Below are 21,000 nucleotides of genomic sequence, written 5' to 3'. Positions count from 1 at the left end.
ACACTTGAAGTTCACAGACTCTGTGTACAGGTGTGATGATATCAGGAATACTACTTTCCAAGTGAGATATTTGAGAGATGAAGTTGAGTGGTTCAAAGGGAGGCTTCATCACAGCAAAAAGTAACACATTAAGATCCCATGCCACTGAAGGTGATCTGAGAGGTAGCTTGGTATGAAAAAGTCCTTTCATGAATCTAGAAACCAGAGGATGAACAGACAATGTTTTGTCTAATGCTGAATGGAAAGCACTAATAGCACTAAAGTGAACTCTGAATTGTCTTGAGACCAGAACTGGAAAGGTGCAGGAGATATTCAAGCACTGATGGTCATGGGTATGTGATTGGATCCAGCGAGTGATGACCACACCAGACTATGAAGTGAGTCCACTTGAAACAATAACAGAGTTGAATGGATGATCTTCTAGAAGCTTCAGTAATGGTTGACACTTGTGCAGAAAGTGTTGAGGTATCTAATTGTTGGGAGAGAGATACCACGCTTTGAGCACTAACAGAATGGGATGGAACAGAGAACCCTCACACTGCATTAGCATGGTTGGAAAGATCTGCAGTGTGATGGATTCCCTTTTGCAGAGTTGCAAGAGGAGAGGGAACCGTGGAGCTATTAGAATCACGGTGGCTCCCCATTGTCTCCAATCTTATTTAACATCAACATGAGTACTTTGAAATACTTTGACTTGAATATTCGGGAAACTCTACTAACATACGCTGACGACATCTTCATATTAGTTGAGGTTGACCCAGATCTTGTTAATCTAACACCCAATATTATCCATTGCATTGCTAAGCTTCAGTCCTGAGCGATGATGGTCCAGATGAAACTCTTATGGATCAGTCCAAAGTTAAGATTCTCTTCCCTCAGCTGTGACCTTAGACTCAGGAGAATCTCTGAAAATTGAGTTTTTCTCGCTAATATTGGGTATTGTTATTGGTTCATCTCTTACATTTAAGGATCAGCTAAATTCTCTCGTTAAAAAGTGTTTCTTCAGCCTCTGTATCCTGAGAAGAGTGAGAGCACTCTTTCATCAGCAACACTTCTCTGTATTGGTTCAGTCAATTATCTTGTCAAGGTTGGATTATTGCAACTCAATGTATCTGGGTCTGCAGAGACTTCAATTGATACAGAGCACTGTTGTCAAGCTCATTTTTAGTAAGAGTAAATTTGATCACATAACCCCACTGCTCAAGAAATTACATTGGCTTCCAGTGTACCTTAGAGTTCAATTTAAGTGCATTTATATTACCTTTAAAATTCTCTTTGGCATTTTTATTACTTTTGTTCCTTTAGATTAGAATGTACACAGATCGCATCTCGCTAGGAGTTCAAATAAATTAAAACTTACATTTCCTTCCCTTAGGGGTAAAAATAGAACTTTCAAGAGATTCAGCCACTCTTTCATTTTCAAAGTAACTGAGCTCTGGAATGAGTTACCACTTTCACAGGTCCCTTTGTTTTATTTCAGAAAGCTCTGAAAACTTTCTTGTTTACTAAACACTTTGGAAACTAAGCCATTCTAGATTTCATTCTTCTTTTATATTTATGTACTATATTAATATTATTGTAAACCGAGTTGAGCACCTTTTGGTTGAAGACCCAGTCTATAAAATTAAGTTTTAGTTTAGTTTATAATCTTGTCTAAGTTTGAGTAGTCTTCCTGATCAGATGAATTGGTGGGAATGCGTACAGAACTGGTTCCGCCAGTTGATAAAGGCATCCAACTCCACATGATTTCGAGTGTACAGTTTGGAATAGAAAACTGGAAGTTTTTGATGGGGAGGGAGAGGAAGAAGCAAAGAGGTCTATCTCTGGGTTCCTCCAATCCACAAAGATTTCAAAAAAGAACCTTAGGGTTGAGTGTCCACTCATGAGACTGAAGGATTTTGCTCAATTTGTCTGCCAATACATTTTGCTTTCCTGCCAAGTAAACTGCTTTCAGGAAAATGTTGCAAGGCAGATAAAGGCCAAATAGCCCATCCAGTCTGCCCATCTGCAATAACCATTATCTCTTCCTCTAACTAAGAGATCTCACGTGCCTATCCTAGGCTTTCTTGAATTCAGACACAGTCTCTGTCTCCACCACCTCACTTACTTCCTTAGATTACTCCTGAGCCTATCACCTCTTAACTTCATCCTATGCCCTCTCATTCCAGAGCTTTCTTTCAAATGAAAGACTCAACCCATGCGCATTTATGACACATAGGTATTTAAATGTCTCTATCATATCTCCCCTCTCCCACCTTTCCTCCAAAGTATACAGATGAGATATTTAAGTCTGTCCTCATACACCTTATGACAAAGACCACACACCATTTTAGTAGCCTTCCTCTGGACTGATTTCATCCTTTTTATATATCTTTTTGAAGGTGTGGTCTCTAGAATTGTATACAATATACTAAATGAGGACTCACCAGAGTCTTATACAGGGACATCAATACCTCCTTTATCTTACTGGCCATATCACTTTCTATGTATCTTAGCATCCTTTTAGCTTTCGCAGTCAACTTTTCAACCAGTTTGGCCACCTCAAAGGGATTAAAATAGAAATATCATCAGCATATATATAGTAGTTTAAATTTAACTTTTGTAGTAGGTGTTCTATGGATGAAATGTAAATGTTGAATAATATGGGTGATAGTGGGGAACCCTGGGGTACCCCCCGAAGGGATTTTCCCATCACTAACCACACAGTAAGATCTTTTAGTTAGGAAATCATGAAACAGTTCCTAACTCTTCCCGTGAGTCCCATTGCGTCTAGGCAGTGTAGCATTATTTCGTGGTCAACTAGATCAAAAGCACTACTTAAGTCTAGTTGTAAAATCAGAGCACTTGTGCCTTTACTGAAAAGACCGTAAAGGTGATTAAGGATTGAAGCTAAAACTGTCTCGGTGCTAAAACCTTTTCTAAATCCCGATTGGTGTTCGCTAAGAATGTTAAATTTGTCTAAATAACTCACTAATTCCAAGTTGACCAGTCCTTCCAGCAGTTTCGTAAATAAAGGGATACTTGCTATGGGCCTGTAGTTGGTCTTTAGAGCTTCTGAGTTCTTCTAGTCTTTGGGGATAGGTGTAATCAGTATGTGTCCCATTTCTTCATGGAATGTCCCTTCAATAAAAGTGGTTGTTAACCAATTAGATCCCTTTTGAAATTGAATGTAGCTATTTTCAGGATCTTGGAAGGACATTTGTCCAGCAGGCAGTTTGATTTAGTATATTTATTAAACAGAGTTAAAAATTGATGCCAGTATGAGAGTTCGAAATGATTCCAGAGCATGTCCACTCTGTGTTCCTTTTCGTGAAGTCCGAATTGGAATTCAAAGTCGGATGTGGATAAAGGTATGCCTGCTCTTGCATCTAAGAGTTCATTATTGAAAAAACTGGCGAGGGTTTCTTCCGATGGAGTACACTCGTTTTCATTTTGCTGGATCCGGATGGGAGGGAGGGATCTTGGGTAGGGCTTATATTAGGACCTACCTCGAAAATGATGCTAGGGCTTATATTCGGGGTAGGTCTTATTTTCGGGAAACAAGGTAGCTAATATTTTCTTTTTCAGTCCTTCTAGACAATACCACACACTTGGGGTTAAGCACTCTTACCAGGAGATAGAAATGAGCACCAACTTACAATATCCCATCACTATCTTGTGCAGCACTCAGCAAATATTTACTTAGCAAAGCAAGAAAGGGATTTCCCTTCTAACCTGGGAACTAAAGTACAACTTTACTGTACTACAATAACTGAAAACAGGAGCAACTTGGAAATGGAGAACTCTATCTTCATCTATAACGCTTTACAAACTAAGTTTCTGTATTCCAACCTCCCCATTCATGGGTTCTTGTCTAGTCTGAGGGACTCAGAAAAAATTAGCTATCAAGACCAAAGCAGGCTGGCTCTGTAGGTGATCTGAGAGATTGGTCTGAGAGCAGCAGTCTTCCCATACGAGAATGCATTCTATTCTTGGAGGAGTACGTCACAGCAGGGGATCTCCGAGCACTGAAACCACAAAGAACTTCAAAATTCTGATGGAAAACACACCAAAAACAAAGATAAACACAGAGCAGAGCAAAACACACTTCCTGAGTTTGCTTGCAAAAGGAATAACTGAAGAGGGTGCTATGCTCCACTGCAGAAGGGAAGGAATTCTCAGGTTCTTAAAGGGATATCCTTCTGCAGTTCATGAAAAATGGGAAACAGTGCAAGTATGTACTCCTGTGTATCTGAAATAGAACAAACAATTCTGCAAGTCCTTAAGATCTGTGCCCCCTTTTGTTGGAATGATTAGTTATCACTGAAACTAAGGCACCTAACTCCAGGAAATACAAGGTTTCTTTCAGATAGCGCCTTGTCATTCACTGATCCATCTACTTTGAACTAAACTAGCCTTTAACATGGCTTTCTTGTTTTGTACACAGATTTTAATTTGAATTGCAATTATAGTTTTGTTTTTTTTAATATGTATATTTTATATTGTTTTAACCATTTTAAAACTATTTTCTGTATCACTGCTTTCCTGAGTATTACAGAATAATAAATGCATACTTACAGCCATATCAAAAGCACACCGAGCATCAGACAGAGCATGTATGTATACTTGAGGTTCCTTGCAAGTACTTGAAATGTGAAACCTGTCCAAAAAAACAGTAAAATTATAATTCAGATAAAAGCAGTTTTAAAGGTATACACAAGCCAGTTAAACAGGTATGTGTGTATATAGATAGATAGACAAGACAGATATATAATTTTAACATCATGAAGTACGAGGGCGTTCAATAATTTATCTACCTCAGTAGGAAAGAAAAGTTTTCAAAATTTTTTTATTTTTCAATATAGTCCCGATAGTTTCATATACTTCATCTACTTTCCTAAAATGACTAACCTCTTTGAAAAGAATTCTTTTGACCTTCATACTAGGATTTCACAGCTTGACGTCTTCATCTCTTGAAAACTGCTGTCCACAGAGAGATTTTTTCAAAACTCAGAAAAAGAAATCGGAGGGAGCCAGGTCAAGACTGTAGGGTGGATGGTTCAGCTGCTGAAACACACATTCTCGGATGTGATTGTTGTGATATATACACTGGCGTATTGTCGTGAAGAAGCAGCATGTCTGCTGTTGAGTTTTCCTCGTCTTGTCTCCTTGACTGACTTCCACAAAGTGATCACTATATTGGCGTATCTCTCCCTGGTTATAGTTGTCTTGTATGGCATGAACTCCAGAAGCAAAAATCTTTCATTATCCCAGAAGACGGTTGCCATGACTTTGACTAATCTAATCTAATCTTTGGATTACATACCGGATCATCTCCCAGTGGAGCTCAACTCGGTTCACATATAATTAAGACTAGAGTACATAGCAGACAACATAGGAGAAGGAAGAACTAATTAAAAACTGAAGTACATAAGAAAAGCATAAGAAAAATAACTATAATATTATCATTTCATTGAGACTAAGTTAAACCATTTAAAAATTGCGAGAACAACAAAGTCTTCAGGAATTTACAAAACAATTGCAGCTTGCCTACAAAAGCCTAATGGAGCCAGGAAGTTCATTCCAGTTCTCTACAAACTTGAAAACAAAAGATCGACTGAGCTTCCCAGCAGATTTAATTCCCTTAAAGGAAGGGAAGGCTAGCATATCTTTGTGTGTTTCTCAAATGGCAAAGTCTAAGGGTATTCCAACATAAGGGGTCAAAAGGATCAAATATTCCATAGAGAAGCTTGAAGATTATGCATGCGCATTTAAACTGGATCCTAAAGCGAACTGGGAGTCAGTGAAGCTTTATCAACAAAGGGGAAACATGTTCATACTTTAGTTTCCCAAAAATGAGCTTAGCTGCAGTATTCTGTATTAACTGAAGTTGTTTTAGACTATTCTGCTTAATGCCCAGATAAACTGAGTTACAATAATCTAGCTAAGAAAGCACAGTGGATTGTACCAACACTGAGAAATGTTCTTGATGGAATAGTGATCTGATCTTCCTCAACATGCGCAGACTAAAAAAAAACTTTGTTGTCAAGGAATTTATCTGTTCATGAAATGTTAAGTGATGAGTCCAAGATGGCACCCAGGACTCTAGATGAAAAATCTATATATAGTGAGATACCTGTTTTCAACGTGACAGAGGAAGGGAGGTTTTCTAATTTTGATCCAATCCAAAGTAATTTGGTTTTGGTAGTGTTCAGTTTCATTTGAATACACAAAACCACAGTTGAAGTTTAGAAATGCAGCAGTCTATACTAGGGACCAGGTTGTTAATATCAGGATCAGCTTCTAATAAAATGAAAATATCATCTGCATAGGTAAATATAGTCTCTGCTGATGAAAGGTAAAAATTTTTTCAGAGAAGTCATATATACATTATACAAGATTGGCGACAGCGGAAAGCCCTGTGGAACCCCACAGCTAGATTTCCAAGAGGAGGAAGTCTCACCCTCCAAATATACTTCATAAGATCGCAATGAGAGGAATTTACTAAACCAATTCAGTACAACTTGGTTTAAACCAATATCTGATAACATATGAATCAGGATGTCGTGATGAACAACATCAAACGCAGCCGACAGATCAAATTGCAACAATACCGCACATTTATTTTATCTGTAAATTTTGAATCTTTGAAATGAACTTTTTTGGGGTGGGGATGATTTATGCTTCCCACTTAATGGACTCAGGATCTCTGTGGCAGACCCAAGTCTCATCTTCAGTCACCAAATGAAAAAAAATTCACTTGGTCTTCATGAAGCATCTCCAAGTTCTCCTGACAGCACTGAAGCACTTATGGCCTCCTGACATGGTGTCAGCATTCTTGGAACCCATTTTGCACTAAACTTGGACATACCCAACTTGAATTATTTTCTAAACAGCACCTGCCGAGATACCCATTTCTTCAGCTTTCAACAGTCTGACAAAATGAAATCCTCAACTTTCTTGCACATTTCTGTGGAAGTTGCTTCTACAGACTATCCAGTGTGAGGGTCATCTTCAATGGACTCTCTACCCCAATTAAAACTGCTTGCTCCAAAATTTTACTTTGTAGGATCGGGCAGACTCATTATAAACTGTAGTCATGCATTCACAGATCTCCTTTGGCTTTTTCTTTTTTTGAGAAATTTTTTTCACTTAATGGTGCTCCAAATCTAGCAGTTTCTTACTTGATTCACACGAAGACTCTCCTGACATCCTGTATCATGTTAGACTCGCACTGAGACACAACTGTGCATGAGTAACCTTGAGACATGTCACTTCACTCACAACATGCACAAACTTGTTTCAACATGCTTGCTACTTTCTTTCATAGTCAGGTAGATAAATTAATGAACACCCCTTGTATTTTGTCAAATATAGACTATGAAACAAGAATGCACATTTTATTTGAATAATTTCCTAACAGAGAAGTCCATATGCTATTATTGAGATGGCTTGGGGAAATCCACTGCTTTTTCCTAAGATAAGCAGTATAAATTCTGGTTTTCTACTTGGGATCTTGCTAGGTACTTGGGACCTGGGTTGGCCACCATTGGAAACAGGATACTGTTTCATTAACTTAATTTATGAAACACAACAAATGGGGATTGAAAAAAATCCTAACCAAATGATCAGGGATGAAGTTGGCAAGACCAGGACACAAACTACTCCCTGTTTGCCCAAGAGAGAAGCTAGGGAGAAAAAGCTAGAGGGAGAAAGGGGTTTGAAATAGGGAAAAGCAAAGTCAAAACAGAATAACTCTAAGCACCATTTCCTCTCCCAAACAAATCAAATCAAAGATTTAACAAGCCCTCAAAAATAGAAAAAAAATACCAGTAAAAGCAGCCCATCCAACACAAACACAAATAACTAGTAATTAGAGCGGCTGACTTAGAATCAAGCAATTATGCTACCAATACTACCAACTTGTTAACTTTTTATTGCTTCAAATATTCTCTACGGCAGGGCTGCCCAATTACAGTCCTTGAGATCTACTTGCAGGCCAGGTTTTCAGGATATCCACTATGTAACTGCATGAAAGACATTTGCATACCAAGAAGGCAGTGCAGGCAAATCTCTCTCATTCATATTCATTGTGGATATTCTGAAAACCTGGCCTTCCAGTAGATCTCGAGGACCGGAACTGAGCAGACCTGCTCTACGGAATGAGGGAACTCTTATTGCACATAAGAACATAAGAATTGATGCTGCTGGGACAGACCAGTGGTCCATCATGCCCAGCAGTCCGTTTACGTGGTGGCCCTTAGGTCAAAGACCAGTGCCCTGAGACTAGCCCTACCTGTGTACGTTCTGGTTCAGCAGGAACTTGTCTAACTTTATCTTGAATTCCTGGAGGGTGTTTTCCCCTATAACAGTCTCCGGAAGAATGTTCCAGTTTTCTGCCACTCTCTGGGTGAAGAACTTTCTTACATTTGTACGGAATCTATCCCCTTTTAACTTTAGAGAGTGCCCTCTCATTCTCTCTTCATTATCTTGAATGTTTCGATCATGTCCCCTCTCAATTTCCTCTTTTCAAGGGAGAAGAGGCCCAGTTTCTCTAATTTCTCATTGTACGGCAACTCCTCCAGCCCCTTAACCATTTTAGTCGCTCTTCCTGGACCCTTTCGAGTTGTACAGTGTCCTTCTTTATGTACAGCGACCAGTGCTGGACGCAGTATTCCTGGGGGGTCTCTCCAAGTACTGCACCAGACATCCTGTATTCGTGTATAAGATTTTTGTTGACAACATGGATCACCTTACACTTATCCACATTAAACCTCATTTGCCATGTTGCGGCCCATTTCTCGAGCGTGTTTATGTCAAGTTGCAAATCTTCGCAATCCTCCTATGCCCTCACTACTCTAAATAACTTCGTATGGTCTGCAAATTTAATCACCTCACTCGTCGTACCAATTTCCAGGTCGTTTATAAATATGTTGAAGAGCACGGGTCCAAGCACCGAACCCTGCGGCACTCCACTCGTGATGCTTTTCCAGTCCGAGTATTGTCCATTTACCCCCACTCCACCAGCCAGTTTTTAATCAACGTGAACATTTCACTCTTGATTCCATGGCTCGCAATTTTTTGAAGTAGTCGTTCTTGCAGGACCTTGTCGAATGCCTTCTGAAAATCCAGATATACAATGTCGCTCAGGTCACCCTTGTCTGCCTGTTTACTCCCTCAAAGAAGTGCAGCAAGTTCGTCAAGCAAGATCTTCCCTTGTTGAAGCCGTGCTGGCTGGTCCTCATCAGATTGTGGCTGTCAAGGTGATCAATGATGCAGTCCTTTATCAGCGCCTCTACCATCTTTCCCGGTACCGAAGTCAGATTCACCGGTCTGTAGTTTCCCGGATCTCCCCTCGAACCTTTCTTGAAGATCGGCATAACATTCGCCACTTTCCAGTCTTCTGGAATCCTTCCTGATTTGATCAATAGATTGGCTATTAGTTGAAGCAGTTCAGCTATAGCCCCTTTCAGTTCCTCGATTACCCTCAGATGGATGCCATCCAGTCCCGGGGATTTATCATTTTTAAGCCTATCAATCTGCCTGCATACCTCTTCTAGACTGACCATCTACCCTTCAGTTTCCCGTCTTCATTTCTTGTTTCTAGCCTGTCAGCTTCCAGTATGTTGTGTATATCCTCTTCGGTAAATAGAGACGCAAAAAATGTGCTCAGTTTGTCGGCGATGGTTTTGTCCTCCTTTAGCACTCCCTTTATTCCACAGTCATCCAACGGTTCCACCGCTTCCTTCGCGGGTCATTTCCCCTTAATATATTGAAAAAATGGCTTGAAGGTTTTTTTGCCTCTTGGCTATTTTTTTCTTGTAATGTTTTTTGGCCCTTCTTACCGCCTTATGGCACCTGCTTTGATGTTTGTGCTTTTTCCAGTTTTTGACCTTTTCCATTCCTTAAACGAAGTCTTCTTGTCTCTGATCGCTTCCTTCACCCTACAGTGAGCCACACCGGTTCCTTGTTACTTTTCCTCTTGGATCCCTTGTTAATACGCAGTATATATAGATTTTGCGCCTCGGTGACTATATACTTAAAAAGGGACCATGCTTGCTCTTGCGTTTTTACAGTGCTTATCCTCTTCTTAATCTTCTTCCCCACCATGAGTCTCATCCCTTCGTAATTCCCTTTTCGGAAGTTCAGTGCTGTGGCCGTCATTCTGGATCGATGTTTTGCCCTTGTGTCCAGGTTGAAGCAATCACATTGTGATCACTTCTTCCCAGTGTCTCTTATACTTCTACATCTTGCACCGGTCCTCTTAGTCCATTTAGAATTAAGTCCAGAATTGCATTTCCTCTCGTATTTTCCTTGATAAGTTGTTCCAGGAAGCAATCGCCTACAGCATCCAGGAACTTGGTCTCCCTACTGCAGCCGGAGGTGCCTAGGTTCCAGTCTATCCCCGGATAATTGAAGTCACCCATGATAACTGCGTTACCTCCCTTGCAGTTGCGTTTAATCTCGTCTGTCAATTCTCCATCAATTTCTTCAGACTGCCCTGGGGTCGGTAGTAGATGCCGATCTTCGTTTCCATTCCATTTGTTCCCGGAATTTTGACCCATAGCGACTCTACTTTATTTTTCGTTTCCGGCGTGTTCTTTCCGGTAGACTCAATACCCTCTTTGACGTATAGGGCAAAACCCCCACCTTTTTGACCTACTCTGTCTCTGCGGTATAGCTTGTATGCTGGTAGCACAATATCCCAGACGTTTTCCGCATTCCACCATGTTTCTGTGATGCCAATGATGTCAAGGTTATCTTTTTGTGCCATAGCTTCCAATTCTCCCATCTTATTCCTTAGGCTCCTTGCATTCGTGTACATTCACTTGAGTTTGTAACCTGTTACTTTTTTGCATTTTGTTCCTTCTTGTGTTACTTTCTATCCGTCAGGATTTCTGTCTTGCCTATGATCCGGTGAGTCTTCCCCGCTATCTTATTGCACGATATCCTCTGGGTATACCGGTTCCCAACCATCGACTCTTGGTCGATTGTTCTTTTCCCCTTCTTCCTAGTTTAAAAACTTCTCAATTTCTCTCTTGATGTTGCTTGCAAATAGCCTTGTTCCGTCTCCGTTGAGGTGGAGTCCATCCTTCTTGAATAGCTTGCTCTTCTCTCAAAACGTCATCCAGTTGCGCATGAAGTGGAATTCTTCTTCACACCTGCACCTCATCCATGCGTTAACTGCTTGCAGCTCCATCTGCCTCTTCTTGTCGGCCCTGGCAGGATCTCAGAGAACGCTACCCTCGGCGTTCTGGTCTTCAGCTTATTCTCCTAGCATCCAGAACTGGTTCTTCAGTTCTTCCCTGCTGTAGTTCCTATTGCTCACGTTGCTTGTCCCCATGTGGATCACCACCGCCATATCTTCCTCTTCCATGCTGTCGATGATCCTGTTGATGCAGCTTACTATATTTTCTACCTTGGCTCCTGGTAGGCAGGTCACCAGCCAATCCTGTCTTCCTCCTGCTATGTGGCTGTTGACTTGTCTGATGATGGAGTCCCCCATGACGATTGCTGTCCTCTCTATCTTCTCTTGCCTCTCTAGCCGCAGGTCCATGTCCCTGGTGTATGACCATCTCTCCAGCCATAGGTCTGTGTCCTTTGTGCACTTCCATCTTCCCTTATCCTGGTGTTGGCTTGCACCGGACTCATCTTCCTTGTAGTTGTCCTCCAGGTGGTCCTCACTCACTGTAGGTGTATCTTGGTCCTCGCTCACTGTGGATGTATCTTGGCAGCTCCACTGTTGGTGATTTTGCACAGCCTCCCTATATGCCTGTTCGATGAATTCTCTAACTCCCTGACTTCTTCCTCAACGGTTTCCTCTGTCATGAAGTTTTCTGCCTCTGTCCTCCAGGAGTCTGACTTGCTTCTTCAGGCCCTCTAGTTCCTCGCATAGAGTGGATACATAAGACCACCTCCCAGAGGGGAGGTAGTCATACATATGGCAAACGGTGCAGAAAACTGGGTAGCTCAACATCCTGCTTCTGTCTGCTGCATCCATTGCTGTCCGCTTGCTGGTCTGTCGTCTGAAGTGGCTTCTCCTTGTGTAGGAATCTGTGTAGCGTCCTCGGTGTTTACTGTGAAGTCCTTTTCTTGATTTTAAACCTGCTACCCCTGTTGCTTGTGTGTGTCCTCTGTCTGTTGTGATTGCCCTCTGCTACCACTGTGTTTGTTTATCTTCTGCTTGTCTGTCCTGTGGCCCTTGTGGTACTTGCCTGAGTAAGTGGCCTTCCTTAGTGTTTTTTCTTTGCTCGTCCCTTCTTAAGGCCCTTCGCAAAGGAACTCTTGCTAAGGCGAGCGCCTTTAACGCTCGCCTTCGACGCGCGCCGAATGGCTGAGCTCCGTTGTACCTATTAATCTGCTTGGAACTCATTTGGAAAGGCAAACAAATCTAAAAAATTCAACTGATGTCTGCTTGTCCAGATGTTACTGAAAAATAAAGGAGTGACTAGAAAACCATGCTGCAGCACATCTCTCTTTTTAGTGAAAAGGACAGATAGGAAACTGATCACTTCTATGTGCTTTTATTTTTTATCAATTGAAGGCAATCCTACTACGTTATAGCATGACACACATTTCACTAGACAATCTGATAAAATTGTTACGGTCAAAAGTATGAGTGAACCAATGCAGTTATGTCTTCATATTGAAAGCCACTGTTTATACAGTCTAACCTGTATACAACTTAAGGCCCTGGAGAAAACAGGAAGCACAATAGATCTGTGAATGTAGAAAAAGACCACCACCTTTAGCAAAAATCTGGAGCATCCTCAAGTAGACATGGTGAAGCAGCAACACATGGAACTCATTCTTAGTCTTTAATTATTTACATTCTGGCTTGGATACTGTAGGTTTAGCAGAAACCAATGGAAATCCACAGGGTTGGGGACAAAAAAGCCATTACCACTGCAAGGATGGGAGGGAACAGATTGGGAGGGAAAGGTAGGGGATGGGGACCAGATTATGTCCCTGTGCACTCCTCTAAGGCAGACTGCAAGCTCTCCAGTGGCCCTTACTTTCATATCACATACAACTAAACTTGAGGTTTCAGTTTTGACTAAAACTGAGAAAAGCAGTTTTAGTTTGCTTCTAGTCCATAACTCAGGAAACATCCATAAAAAGCCTATTGATGGGTAGTCCACTCAAGATTAAAGATGACTCATGAAAGTCAATTTGTTGCTATAATTGGAGATGATTGGGGCTTTGCCTCCCTAAAAGATAACAACTTGTCAGTAATGAAAAAGGTTAAGTTCTGCTCAAAAGAGAAACTTAGAAATTTTACAACACATTTGCATAGGAATTAGAGAAAAAAGGCCGTGTAGTACTTCTGGTTGCAAAAGAAATTGTTTGCCTTTATACTGTGTTTCTTTAGAAAACATTAGTAAATATGTGAATTTAAAAGTTCAGGAATAACTTTACAACACTTAAAATGAAAATGCTAACCCTTTTTTCAGAACCCAATGCTAAAATCATTGTTGTGGAAACAGCAAGTTCAGAGTCTGTATACTTTAAAACATGCTTGTTCAACCTGTGTGATTTCAAGAAAGCTTGGGATAGTCATGTGGGATCTCTTAGAGAGAGGAAGAGATAATGGTTACTGTGGATGGGCAGACTGGATGGTCCATTTAGCCTTTATCATGTTTCTAAATTGTGGTCCACAGACCACAACCCAGCCCTCCAATTTCATTTTTTTGGCCTCCAGAAGCTCCATGAATTTCTCCAATTGCACCCCTGCTTCTCTGCCGCAATTGGCCTAAGTGCTTGAGCTGTGCAAAGCCGGAAGTTGAGACTGTTCTCATGGTTTCAAGTCTCTCAAGACCGGCCTCAACTTCTGGTGTAGCACAGTTCAGTCTCATGGTTGACCAGTTGTGGCGGTGAAGCAGGGATCTCACTGGACTTCATGGGGCTTTTGCAGCAGGAAAGCATCCCAAAAGACGACTTTTTATAGCAGAAAAATTGTTGGACTTTACAGAGCTTTTGCAGACTACTTTTGCAGCACACAGCTTTTATAGCAGAAAAGCAAGGATCCTGGTGGAGGACTTTCTGCTAAAGGCAAGCGGGAATCTCAGAGCAGCTGAAGCCAGGTGAGGGGCAGGAGACAAGGTAAAAAGGGGAGGAGGGCACATGTGAAATTTTCTTCTATTTGTTTAGGGCTGGTCATAATGAAAATAGGGTACAGAAGCTGTATTTGTCCCATCTGCCTACATGCTAGATTTGGGGGAGGAGAGAAAGAGAGGAGGGGGGAGAGAGACAGGCAATTCTGAATGGAATGGAACAGTGGCACACATTGTTAGTGTAGCTGGCAGAGAACCTTGGGCTCTGCCAGCTAAAGAGTCCTCTTTGGAGTCCCCCAATTAGTCTCATCCCTGCAGCAGTAAACAGAGGGGTTCCAGCTACTGATGCTGGCATTTCTTTCCCCTCCACCATGCTCAGTCCAATTAGCAACCCCATGCACGTGAACATAAGGGTTGAACTGAGCATTCGTGGTGGGGTGCAGCACCAGTATTGGTGGCTGGAAACGTGTTGTTGACTGCTGTGGGAACGAGAGAGGGACTCGAGAGAGAACTTCTCAGCTGATGGTGCCTGGGGATCCCTGCCAACCAAGCTATTCATTTTTACTGCTTGGCAGTGAAGAAATGAGTGGATAATGCCCACCCATTTCACCCCCAGGCCCACTCATAAATTGAGGTCTGGCTACACTACTGAGCTGGAGAGACAGAAGAGAGGGGAAATACAGCATAGGATGAAGGAGATATAGAGAGGCAATGCTGGATGGGGGAACACAGAGATACGCAGAGGGAATGCAGAATAATGCAGTGGAGAGAGGACAGACAGGCAATGCTGGATGATGGGGGCAGAGGAGACAGATGAGATGATGGATGGGGAGAGACTGTAAATACTGGATGACAGGGGGAAAAAGACGGGCACTACTGCATGGAGGGGAAAGAACAAGACAGGAGCAATGCTGGATGTGATGGGAGAGAGAAAACCAAACATGAAGGCAGATAAAGGCCAAATGGCCCAGCCAGCCTGCCAGCAACAGAATCCATCATCTCTTCCTCTCCCTAAGAGATCCCACACGCTTGTCCCGTGCTTTCAGACATAGTCTTGTCTCCACCACCTCTATCGAGAGACTATGCCACGCATCTGCCACCCTTTCTGTAAATAATTGGCGCATTGGTTAGAACTACAGCCTCAGCACCCAGAGGCTGTGGGTTCAAACCCTGCGCTGCTCCTTGAGAACCTGGGCAAGTCACTCAATCCTCCATTGCTCCAGGTACGTTAGATAGATTGTGAGCCCAATCGGACAGATAAGGAAAATGCTTGAGTACCTGATTGTAAACTGCCTAGATAACCTTGATAGGCAGTATATAAATAATTAAATTTAAAAAAAAGAAAAGAAAGTACTGTATTTCCTTAGATTACTCCTGAGCCAATCACCTCAGCCTCTTTCTGTGCCCTCTCACTCTGGAGTTTCCTTTCAATTGAAATATTCGCCTTGTGCATATTTATGCCACATAGGTATTTAAACATGCAAAAGTGTCAAAAGTGACTTTGTGGTTTTAGGAGAGAAGGTGAAGCAGTCAGATGCGCAGGTGGTATTTTCATCTATCCTCCCTGTCGAAGGTAAAGGCCAGGGCAGAGAAGTTTGCATCCTGGAGATGAATGCGTGGTTACGCAGATGATGTCGTCGAGAGCGTTTTGGCTTCCTGGACCATGGGATGATTTTCCAAGGGCTCCTGAGCAGAGATGGTGTGCATCTATCAAAGAAGGGAAGAAGTGTCTTCATCAGCAGGCTGGCTAATCTACTGAAGAGGGCTTTAAACTAGAAGTGATGGGGGAGGGTGATCAAAGCTCCCTGGTGAGTATAAGCCCTCAGGTAAGTAAATCACTAAATACCTCTACACCAGTGTATCGCAAACTGTGTGCCACGGCACAATACTGTGCCTTCTGAGATTTTAAGTGTGCTGCGATACACTCGGCAGGAAAAGAGGCGCCGGCATCAGATAACTTGCAACTTCCTGCCTTCTGCTGCCGATACGAAGAGGAAAGCAAGAGTATCGGCAGCAGAAGGCAGAAAGTTGCAAGTTAGCTGACACTGGCGCCTCTCTTCCTGCCCCCCTTTATGCTGCGGCACACTCTAAATCACAAGACGAAGAGGAAACAGGAGTCCCGGCAGCTTTTCTTCCCACCCCTGGACTGGCAACTCAATGTGATTTTAACTTAGTCATACAGCTGCCACTAGCATTAGTTCAGACTTGGTTTCTTCAGACAGCCGCGAGGCCTTTGCTACGCCAGCCCACTTCGATAATGCGAGGTGGGCCGGCCCAGCAAAAGCCCCAAGGCTGCCTGATGAAGCCGAGTCTAAACTAATGCTAGCGGCAGCTGTGTGAGTAAGTTAAAATCATACAGTGAGCTGCCGCTAGCCTAGAGAGAGGAGAGGTATGCCGGACAGGGGGGGGAGGAGGGGTACTGCTGGACAGGGGGGAGAGGCAAGGAGAGAAGGGGTATTGCTGGACAGGGGGAGGAGGAGGGAAGGGGTACTGCTGGACAGGGGGGAGGTAAAAGGAAGGGAGAAGAGGTGCTGCTGGACCTGGCAGAAAGAGAGGGAAAGATGCTAAACACTGGAGGGGAGGGTAAGATGGTGCATGGGGAGACAGCATGTTGGGTTGGGGGTGGGAAGGAGGGATGCCACTTGAGGGAAGAGGCAAGGACAGAGAGAAAGTGTGCAGGAGGCAGAAAGTGTTGGACTCATGGAGAGGGTGAGATGGATGGGGAAGACAGAAAGGAGGGAAGGAGAAATGTTATACTCTGGGGAAGAGGGAGAGGGCAGAGGATAAAAAGCTGGACTCATGGAGAGAGAGAGATGTTGGTTGGGGGAGGGAAGAAGGAAGAGAGAGAAGCATGCAGGAGGAAGAGAGAAAAAAATGTTGGTCTGGTGGAAAGGAGGGAGAAATGTTGGTCTGGGAAGGGGGCCAAAAGGAGGAAGGGAAAGAGAAATGTTACAGAGGGGGAGGAGAGATGACTAAAGGAAGGGAGAGATATCAGACCAAAGAATGGAAGGGAAGGAGGGGAATCGTAGCACTATAAAAATAAAAATAACAGTAGAAGTAGAGAGATGTCAGATTATGGGAAGGAGAGGAGAGATATGCCAGACTGGGAAGGGGGGAAAGGAAGGAGAGAGAAGGAGAGAGATGTCGGACTACTGGGAGGAAAGCAGAGAGATTTTGGACTACTGGGGAGGGGGGGGAGAAGGAGAGAGATGTCAGACCATGGAAACGGGGAGAGAAGGAGAGAGCGATAGGAAGGGAAGGTAAGACAAGGAAAAGTAGATTTTGAGAAGAAAGCAGAAAAATGTAACAAACTATATGTTAAGTTAATGCCAAAGATGGATGCAATGCAGAAAATGAAGATGGAGAGAAAACCAGTCAATGGATAAGAAGGCCCTGGAAACATAGTTAAAAGCACAGAAAAATAAAGTCACCAGACAACAAAGGTAGGGAAAATGATTTTCAATATAGTGATTGAAATGTGTCAGTTTTGAGAATTTATATCTGCTGTGTATATTGTGTGTATATGAAAAATGAATGAAAAAAATTGCATTACAATTAGTAAAGGGGGTAGGATCTGGGGAAGAGCTTGGGTGGGTACAGGGTGGAGTTTGGGAGGTCTGTGGTTGGGGATACTCAGTTGAAATTTGTTAAGACTTCCCTTCTGGCACACCTTACTAGCATTTCAGAGCCTGTCTGGAGGACCTCTGTGCATGCGTTGATGTCAGTGTGATGACATCACGCGCATGGTGACGTCCGCGCACTTCTGGGTGCCTCAAGCTGTGGTCACTACCTTTAGTGTGCCTCAGCTCAAAAAAGTTTGAGAGACACTGCTCTACACAGATGGGAAAAGGGGGAAATGTCTGGAAAGCAGTATATACTAATGCTTGAAGTATGGGAAACAAGATTCTGGATCTAGAAGCTGTGATGAAAGAAGAGGAATTGGATACAGCGGCGGTCACAAAGATGTGGTTCACAGAGAACTATGACTAGGATGTAGCTATACCGAGCTATAATCTGTTCAGGAAAGAAAGGGTAGGAAGAAAAGAAGGAGGAGTAGCATTATATGTTAAAGAACATACTAAAGCCACACAATTGCAGGATCTGCAGGGTAAGGAAGAGGCACAGCAGATCAATTTGGAGAGAGGGAATGGTGAATATATTTACATTGGTGTGATATACATGCCTCCGTCACAGACGGAAGAAGTGGACAGAGATTTAATAGTAGACATTCAAAATATATCTAAAAAGGGGGAATTCTTGCTAATAGGTGATTTTAACATGCCGGATGTTGATTGGGGTATCCCTATTGCGGGGTCTTCTAGAAGTAGGGAGATTCTGGATTCTCTACAAGGAGAACTGTTCCAGCAGTTGGTAATGGAGCCCACACGGGATGGGGTCATACTGGACTTAGAGCTTACAAATGGGGAAAGTGTTTCTGATGTTACAGTGGGTGATCATCTGGCATCCAGTGATCACTGCATGGTACAGTTTAATATTAAGCTGGTTATACTGTAGGGAGGGCTCATTCAAAAGCAAAGGCAGTGGACAAAATTGAAAGGAGCGATTGTAAGGGCAGTAAGTAAAAGCAAGAGGAAAAGAAGGCCGCTTTGGTTCTCAAAAGTAGTAGCTGAGAAGGTAAGGAATAAGAGATTAGCTTTCATAAACTACAAAAGATCGCAGAAAGAAGAAGACAGGCAAAAATATCTGGAAAAGTTAAGAGAGGCTGGTCGTGTAGTCAGGAAAGCAAAGATGCAAATAGAAGAAAAAAACAGCTGACATGGTAAAATGGGGAGACAAGACTATAGATATATTAGTGATAGGAAGAAGTGCAAAAGTGGCATTGTGAGACTCAAAGATGAAGGGGAGGAATATGTAGAAGCTGATAAAGAAAAGGCCGAATTGCTTAACAAATTTCTGTTCTGTGTTCATGGCTGAAGCACCGGATGCGGGACTGCAGAAGACAAACATGAATAGTGATGGAGGAGTAATAGGCCCTGATCAATTTTCAGAGGGTTGTGTTCATGAGGAGCTAGCTAAAATAAAGGTAGACAAAGCGATGAGGCCAGATAGTGTACATCTGAGGGTGTTAAAGGAACTTAGGGAAGTCTAGTAGCTCCGCTGACTGAGCTTTTCAAAGAGTCTCTAGAGTCGGGAGTGGTACCGGAGGACTGGAGAATGGATGTGATCCCTCCCGGTGAAATAAGGAAGAAGTAGGGAATTACAGGTCGGTAAGTCTGACTTCTGTGATAAGCAAATTAATGGAAACACTTTTAAAACAGAGAATGGTCAAGTTTCTGGAATCCTGTGGATTACAGGACCAGAGGCAGGTCTTGTCAGACAAATCTGATCAATTTCTTTGACTGGGTGACCAGAGAATGGATAGAGGATGTGCGCTAGATGTGGTGTATTTAGATTTTATCAAAGCCTTTGACAGTGTTCCACATAGACGTCTAATAAATAAACTGGGTGCCCTTGGGATGGGTCCCAAAGTGAAGGGCTGGGTCAAGAACTGGTTGAATGGAAGGCGACAGAAGGTAGTGATCAATGGAGATCACTCTGAGGAAAGTGATATTACCAGTGGTGTGCCTCAAGGTTCTGTTCTTGGGCCTGTTGTTTTCAACATTTTTATAAACAATATTACTGAAGGTTTGTTGGGTAAGATTTGCCTGTTTGCAGATGATACCAAAACCTGCAACAGAGTAGACACGCCAGATGGTGTGAACAACATGAAGAAAGACCTGGTGAAGTTTGAAGAATGGTCTGAAATTTGGCAGCTAAAATTTAATGCTAAGAAATGCAAGGTCATGCATTTGGGCTACAAAAATCCGAGGGAACAGTACAGTTTAGGGGGGTAAAGAACTTATGAGCATGACAGAAGAGCGGGACTTGGGTGTGATTGTATATGATGACACAAAGTTGTTAAATCGCAAAAGATTGTGGTCACTCATTCAAACATGTGGATAATGGTTGAATGGTATTGGAAAATGGATATGTATGGATGTACCGTATTTTTCGCTCCATAAGATGTACCTGACCATAAGACGCACCCTAGATTTAGAGGAGGAAAACAAGAAAAAAACATTCTGAACCAAATTCTCCTTGCCAGGCTCTGCACCCAACCCCACACTCCTTGCCAGGCTCTGCACCCTATCCCCGTTCCCTGCCAGGCTCTGTACCCTGTCCCCCCTCTGGTGGTCTAGTGGTATGTCAGGACAGGATGGGCAGGGACAGGGCACAGATGTCAAGGCAGATGACTTTTAAAAATATGCAATGTCACCTCAGTAACAACTATAGAAAAATAGACAAATATAGTGCAAAATATAGACAGTAGATATAAATTCTTAAAACTGACATTTTGATCACTAAATTGAAAATAAAATCATTTTTCTTACCTTTATTGTCTGATTTCTTTCTTTCCTACCTCAGGCCCAACAATTGTCCCTTCCTCCCTCCCTCCTATGTTCCCCTCACTGCCTTCCAAGCCTTTGTCCTCTTCCCCCCTCCCCCAAGCCTGCTTGCCCTTTGGATTTACTTACCTCCCGCTGCTACTGCAATGAGGACACGTCGCTGAAGCAGCAGCAGCGAAGGGGTGGGGGAGGACTCTTGGCTCAGCAGCAAGGCACGGCGGACTCCTGGCTCAGCAGCGCGGCATCCGGAAGGGCCAGGCGAGCGCAGCGATTGCATGCCACTGCCCATAAGTCTTACCCCCGACATAGTAGCAGCGTAGCACCTGGAAGGTCAGGTGGATGCAGTGATTGCACGCCGCCGGCCCAGAAGTCTTACCCCTGACATCAATTCTGACATTCTTCCAGGTGCCGCGCTGCTACTACGTCACAGAAACATAGAATATGACGGCAGAAAAGGGCCACTGGCTCAACAGGTCTGCCCACTCTAAGGACCTTCCCCCCTAAGCACTTCCACGAAGTGAACCCACATGCTTATCCCATTTTTTCTTAAAATCAAGCAC

General features: G+C 42.9%; 1 protein-coding gene across 3 annotated transcripts in view; it reads right to left on the bottom strand.

Annotated features, from left to right (window-relative positions):
* Positions 1-21,000, bottom strand: part of AZIN1 (antizyme inhibitor 1) — a 238,577-nt gene that overhangs the window by 73,693 nt on the left and 143,884 nt on the right. For all 3 annotated transcript variants that reach the window (XM_033933779.1, XM_033933780.1, XM_033933781.1), the window contains exon 7: positions 4,558-4,639. In XM_033933779.1, coding sequence (XP_033789670.1) covers positions 4,558-4,639 — 82 coding nt within the window. The remainder of the gene's footprint in view (positions 1-4,557; positions 4,640-21,000) is intronic.

The sequence above is a fragment of the Geotrypetes seraphini genome, chromosome 2 (genome assembly GCF_902459505.1).
Source record: "Geotrypetes seraphini chromosome 2, aGeoSer1.1, whole genome shotgun sequence".
Taxonomy (NCBI): domain Eukaryota; kingdom Metazoa; phylum Chordata; class Amphibia; order Gymnophiona; family Dermophiidae; genus Geotrypetes; species Geotrypetes seraphini.
This window is presented reverse-complemented; position numbering and strand designations above follow the sequence as displayed.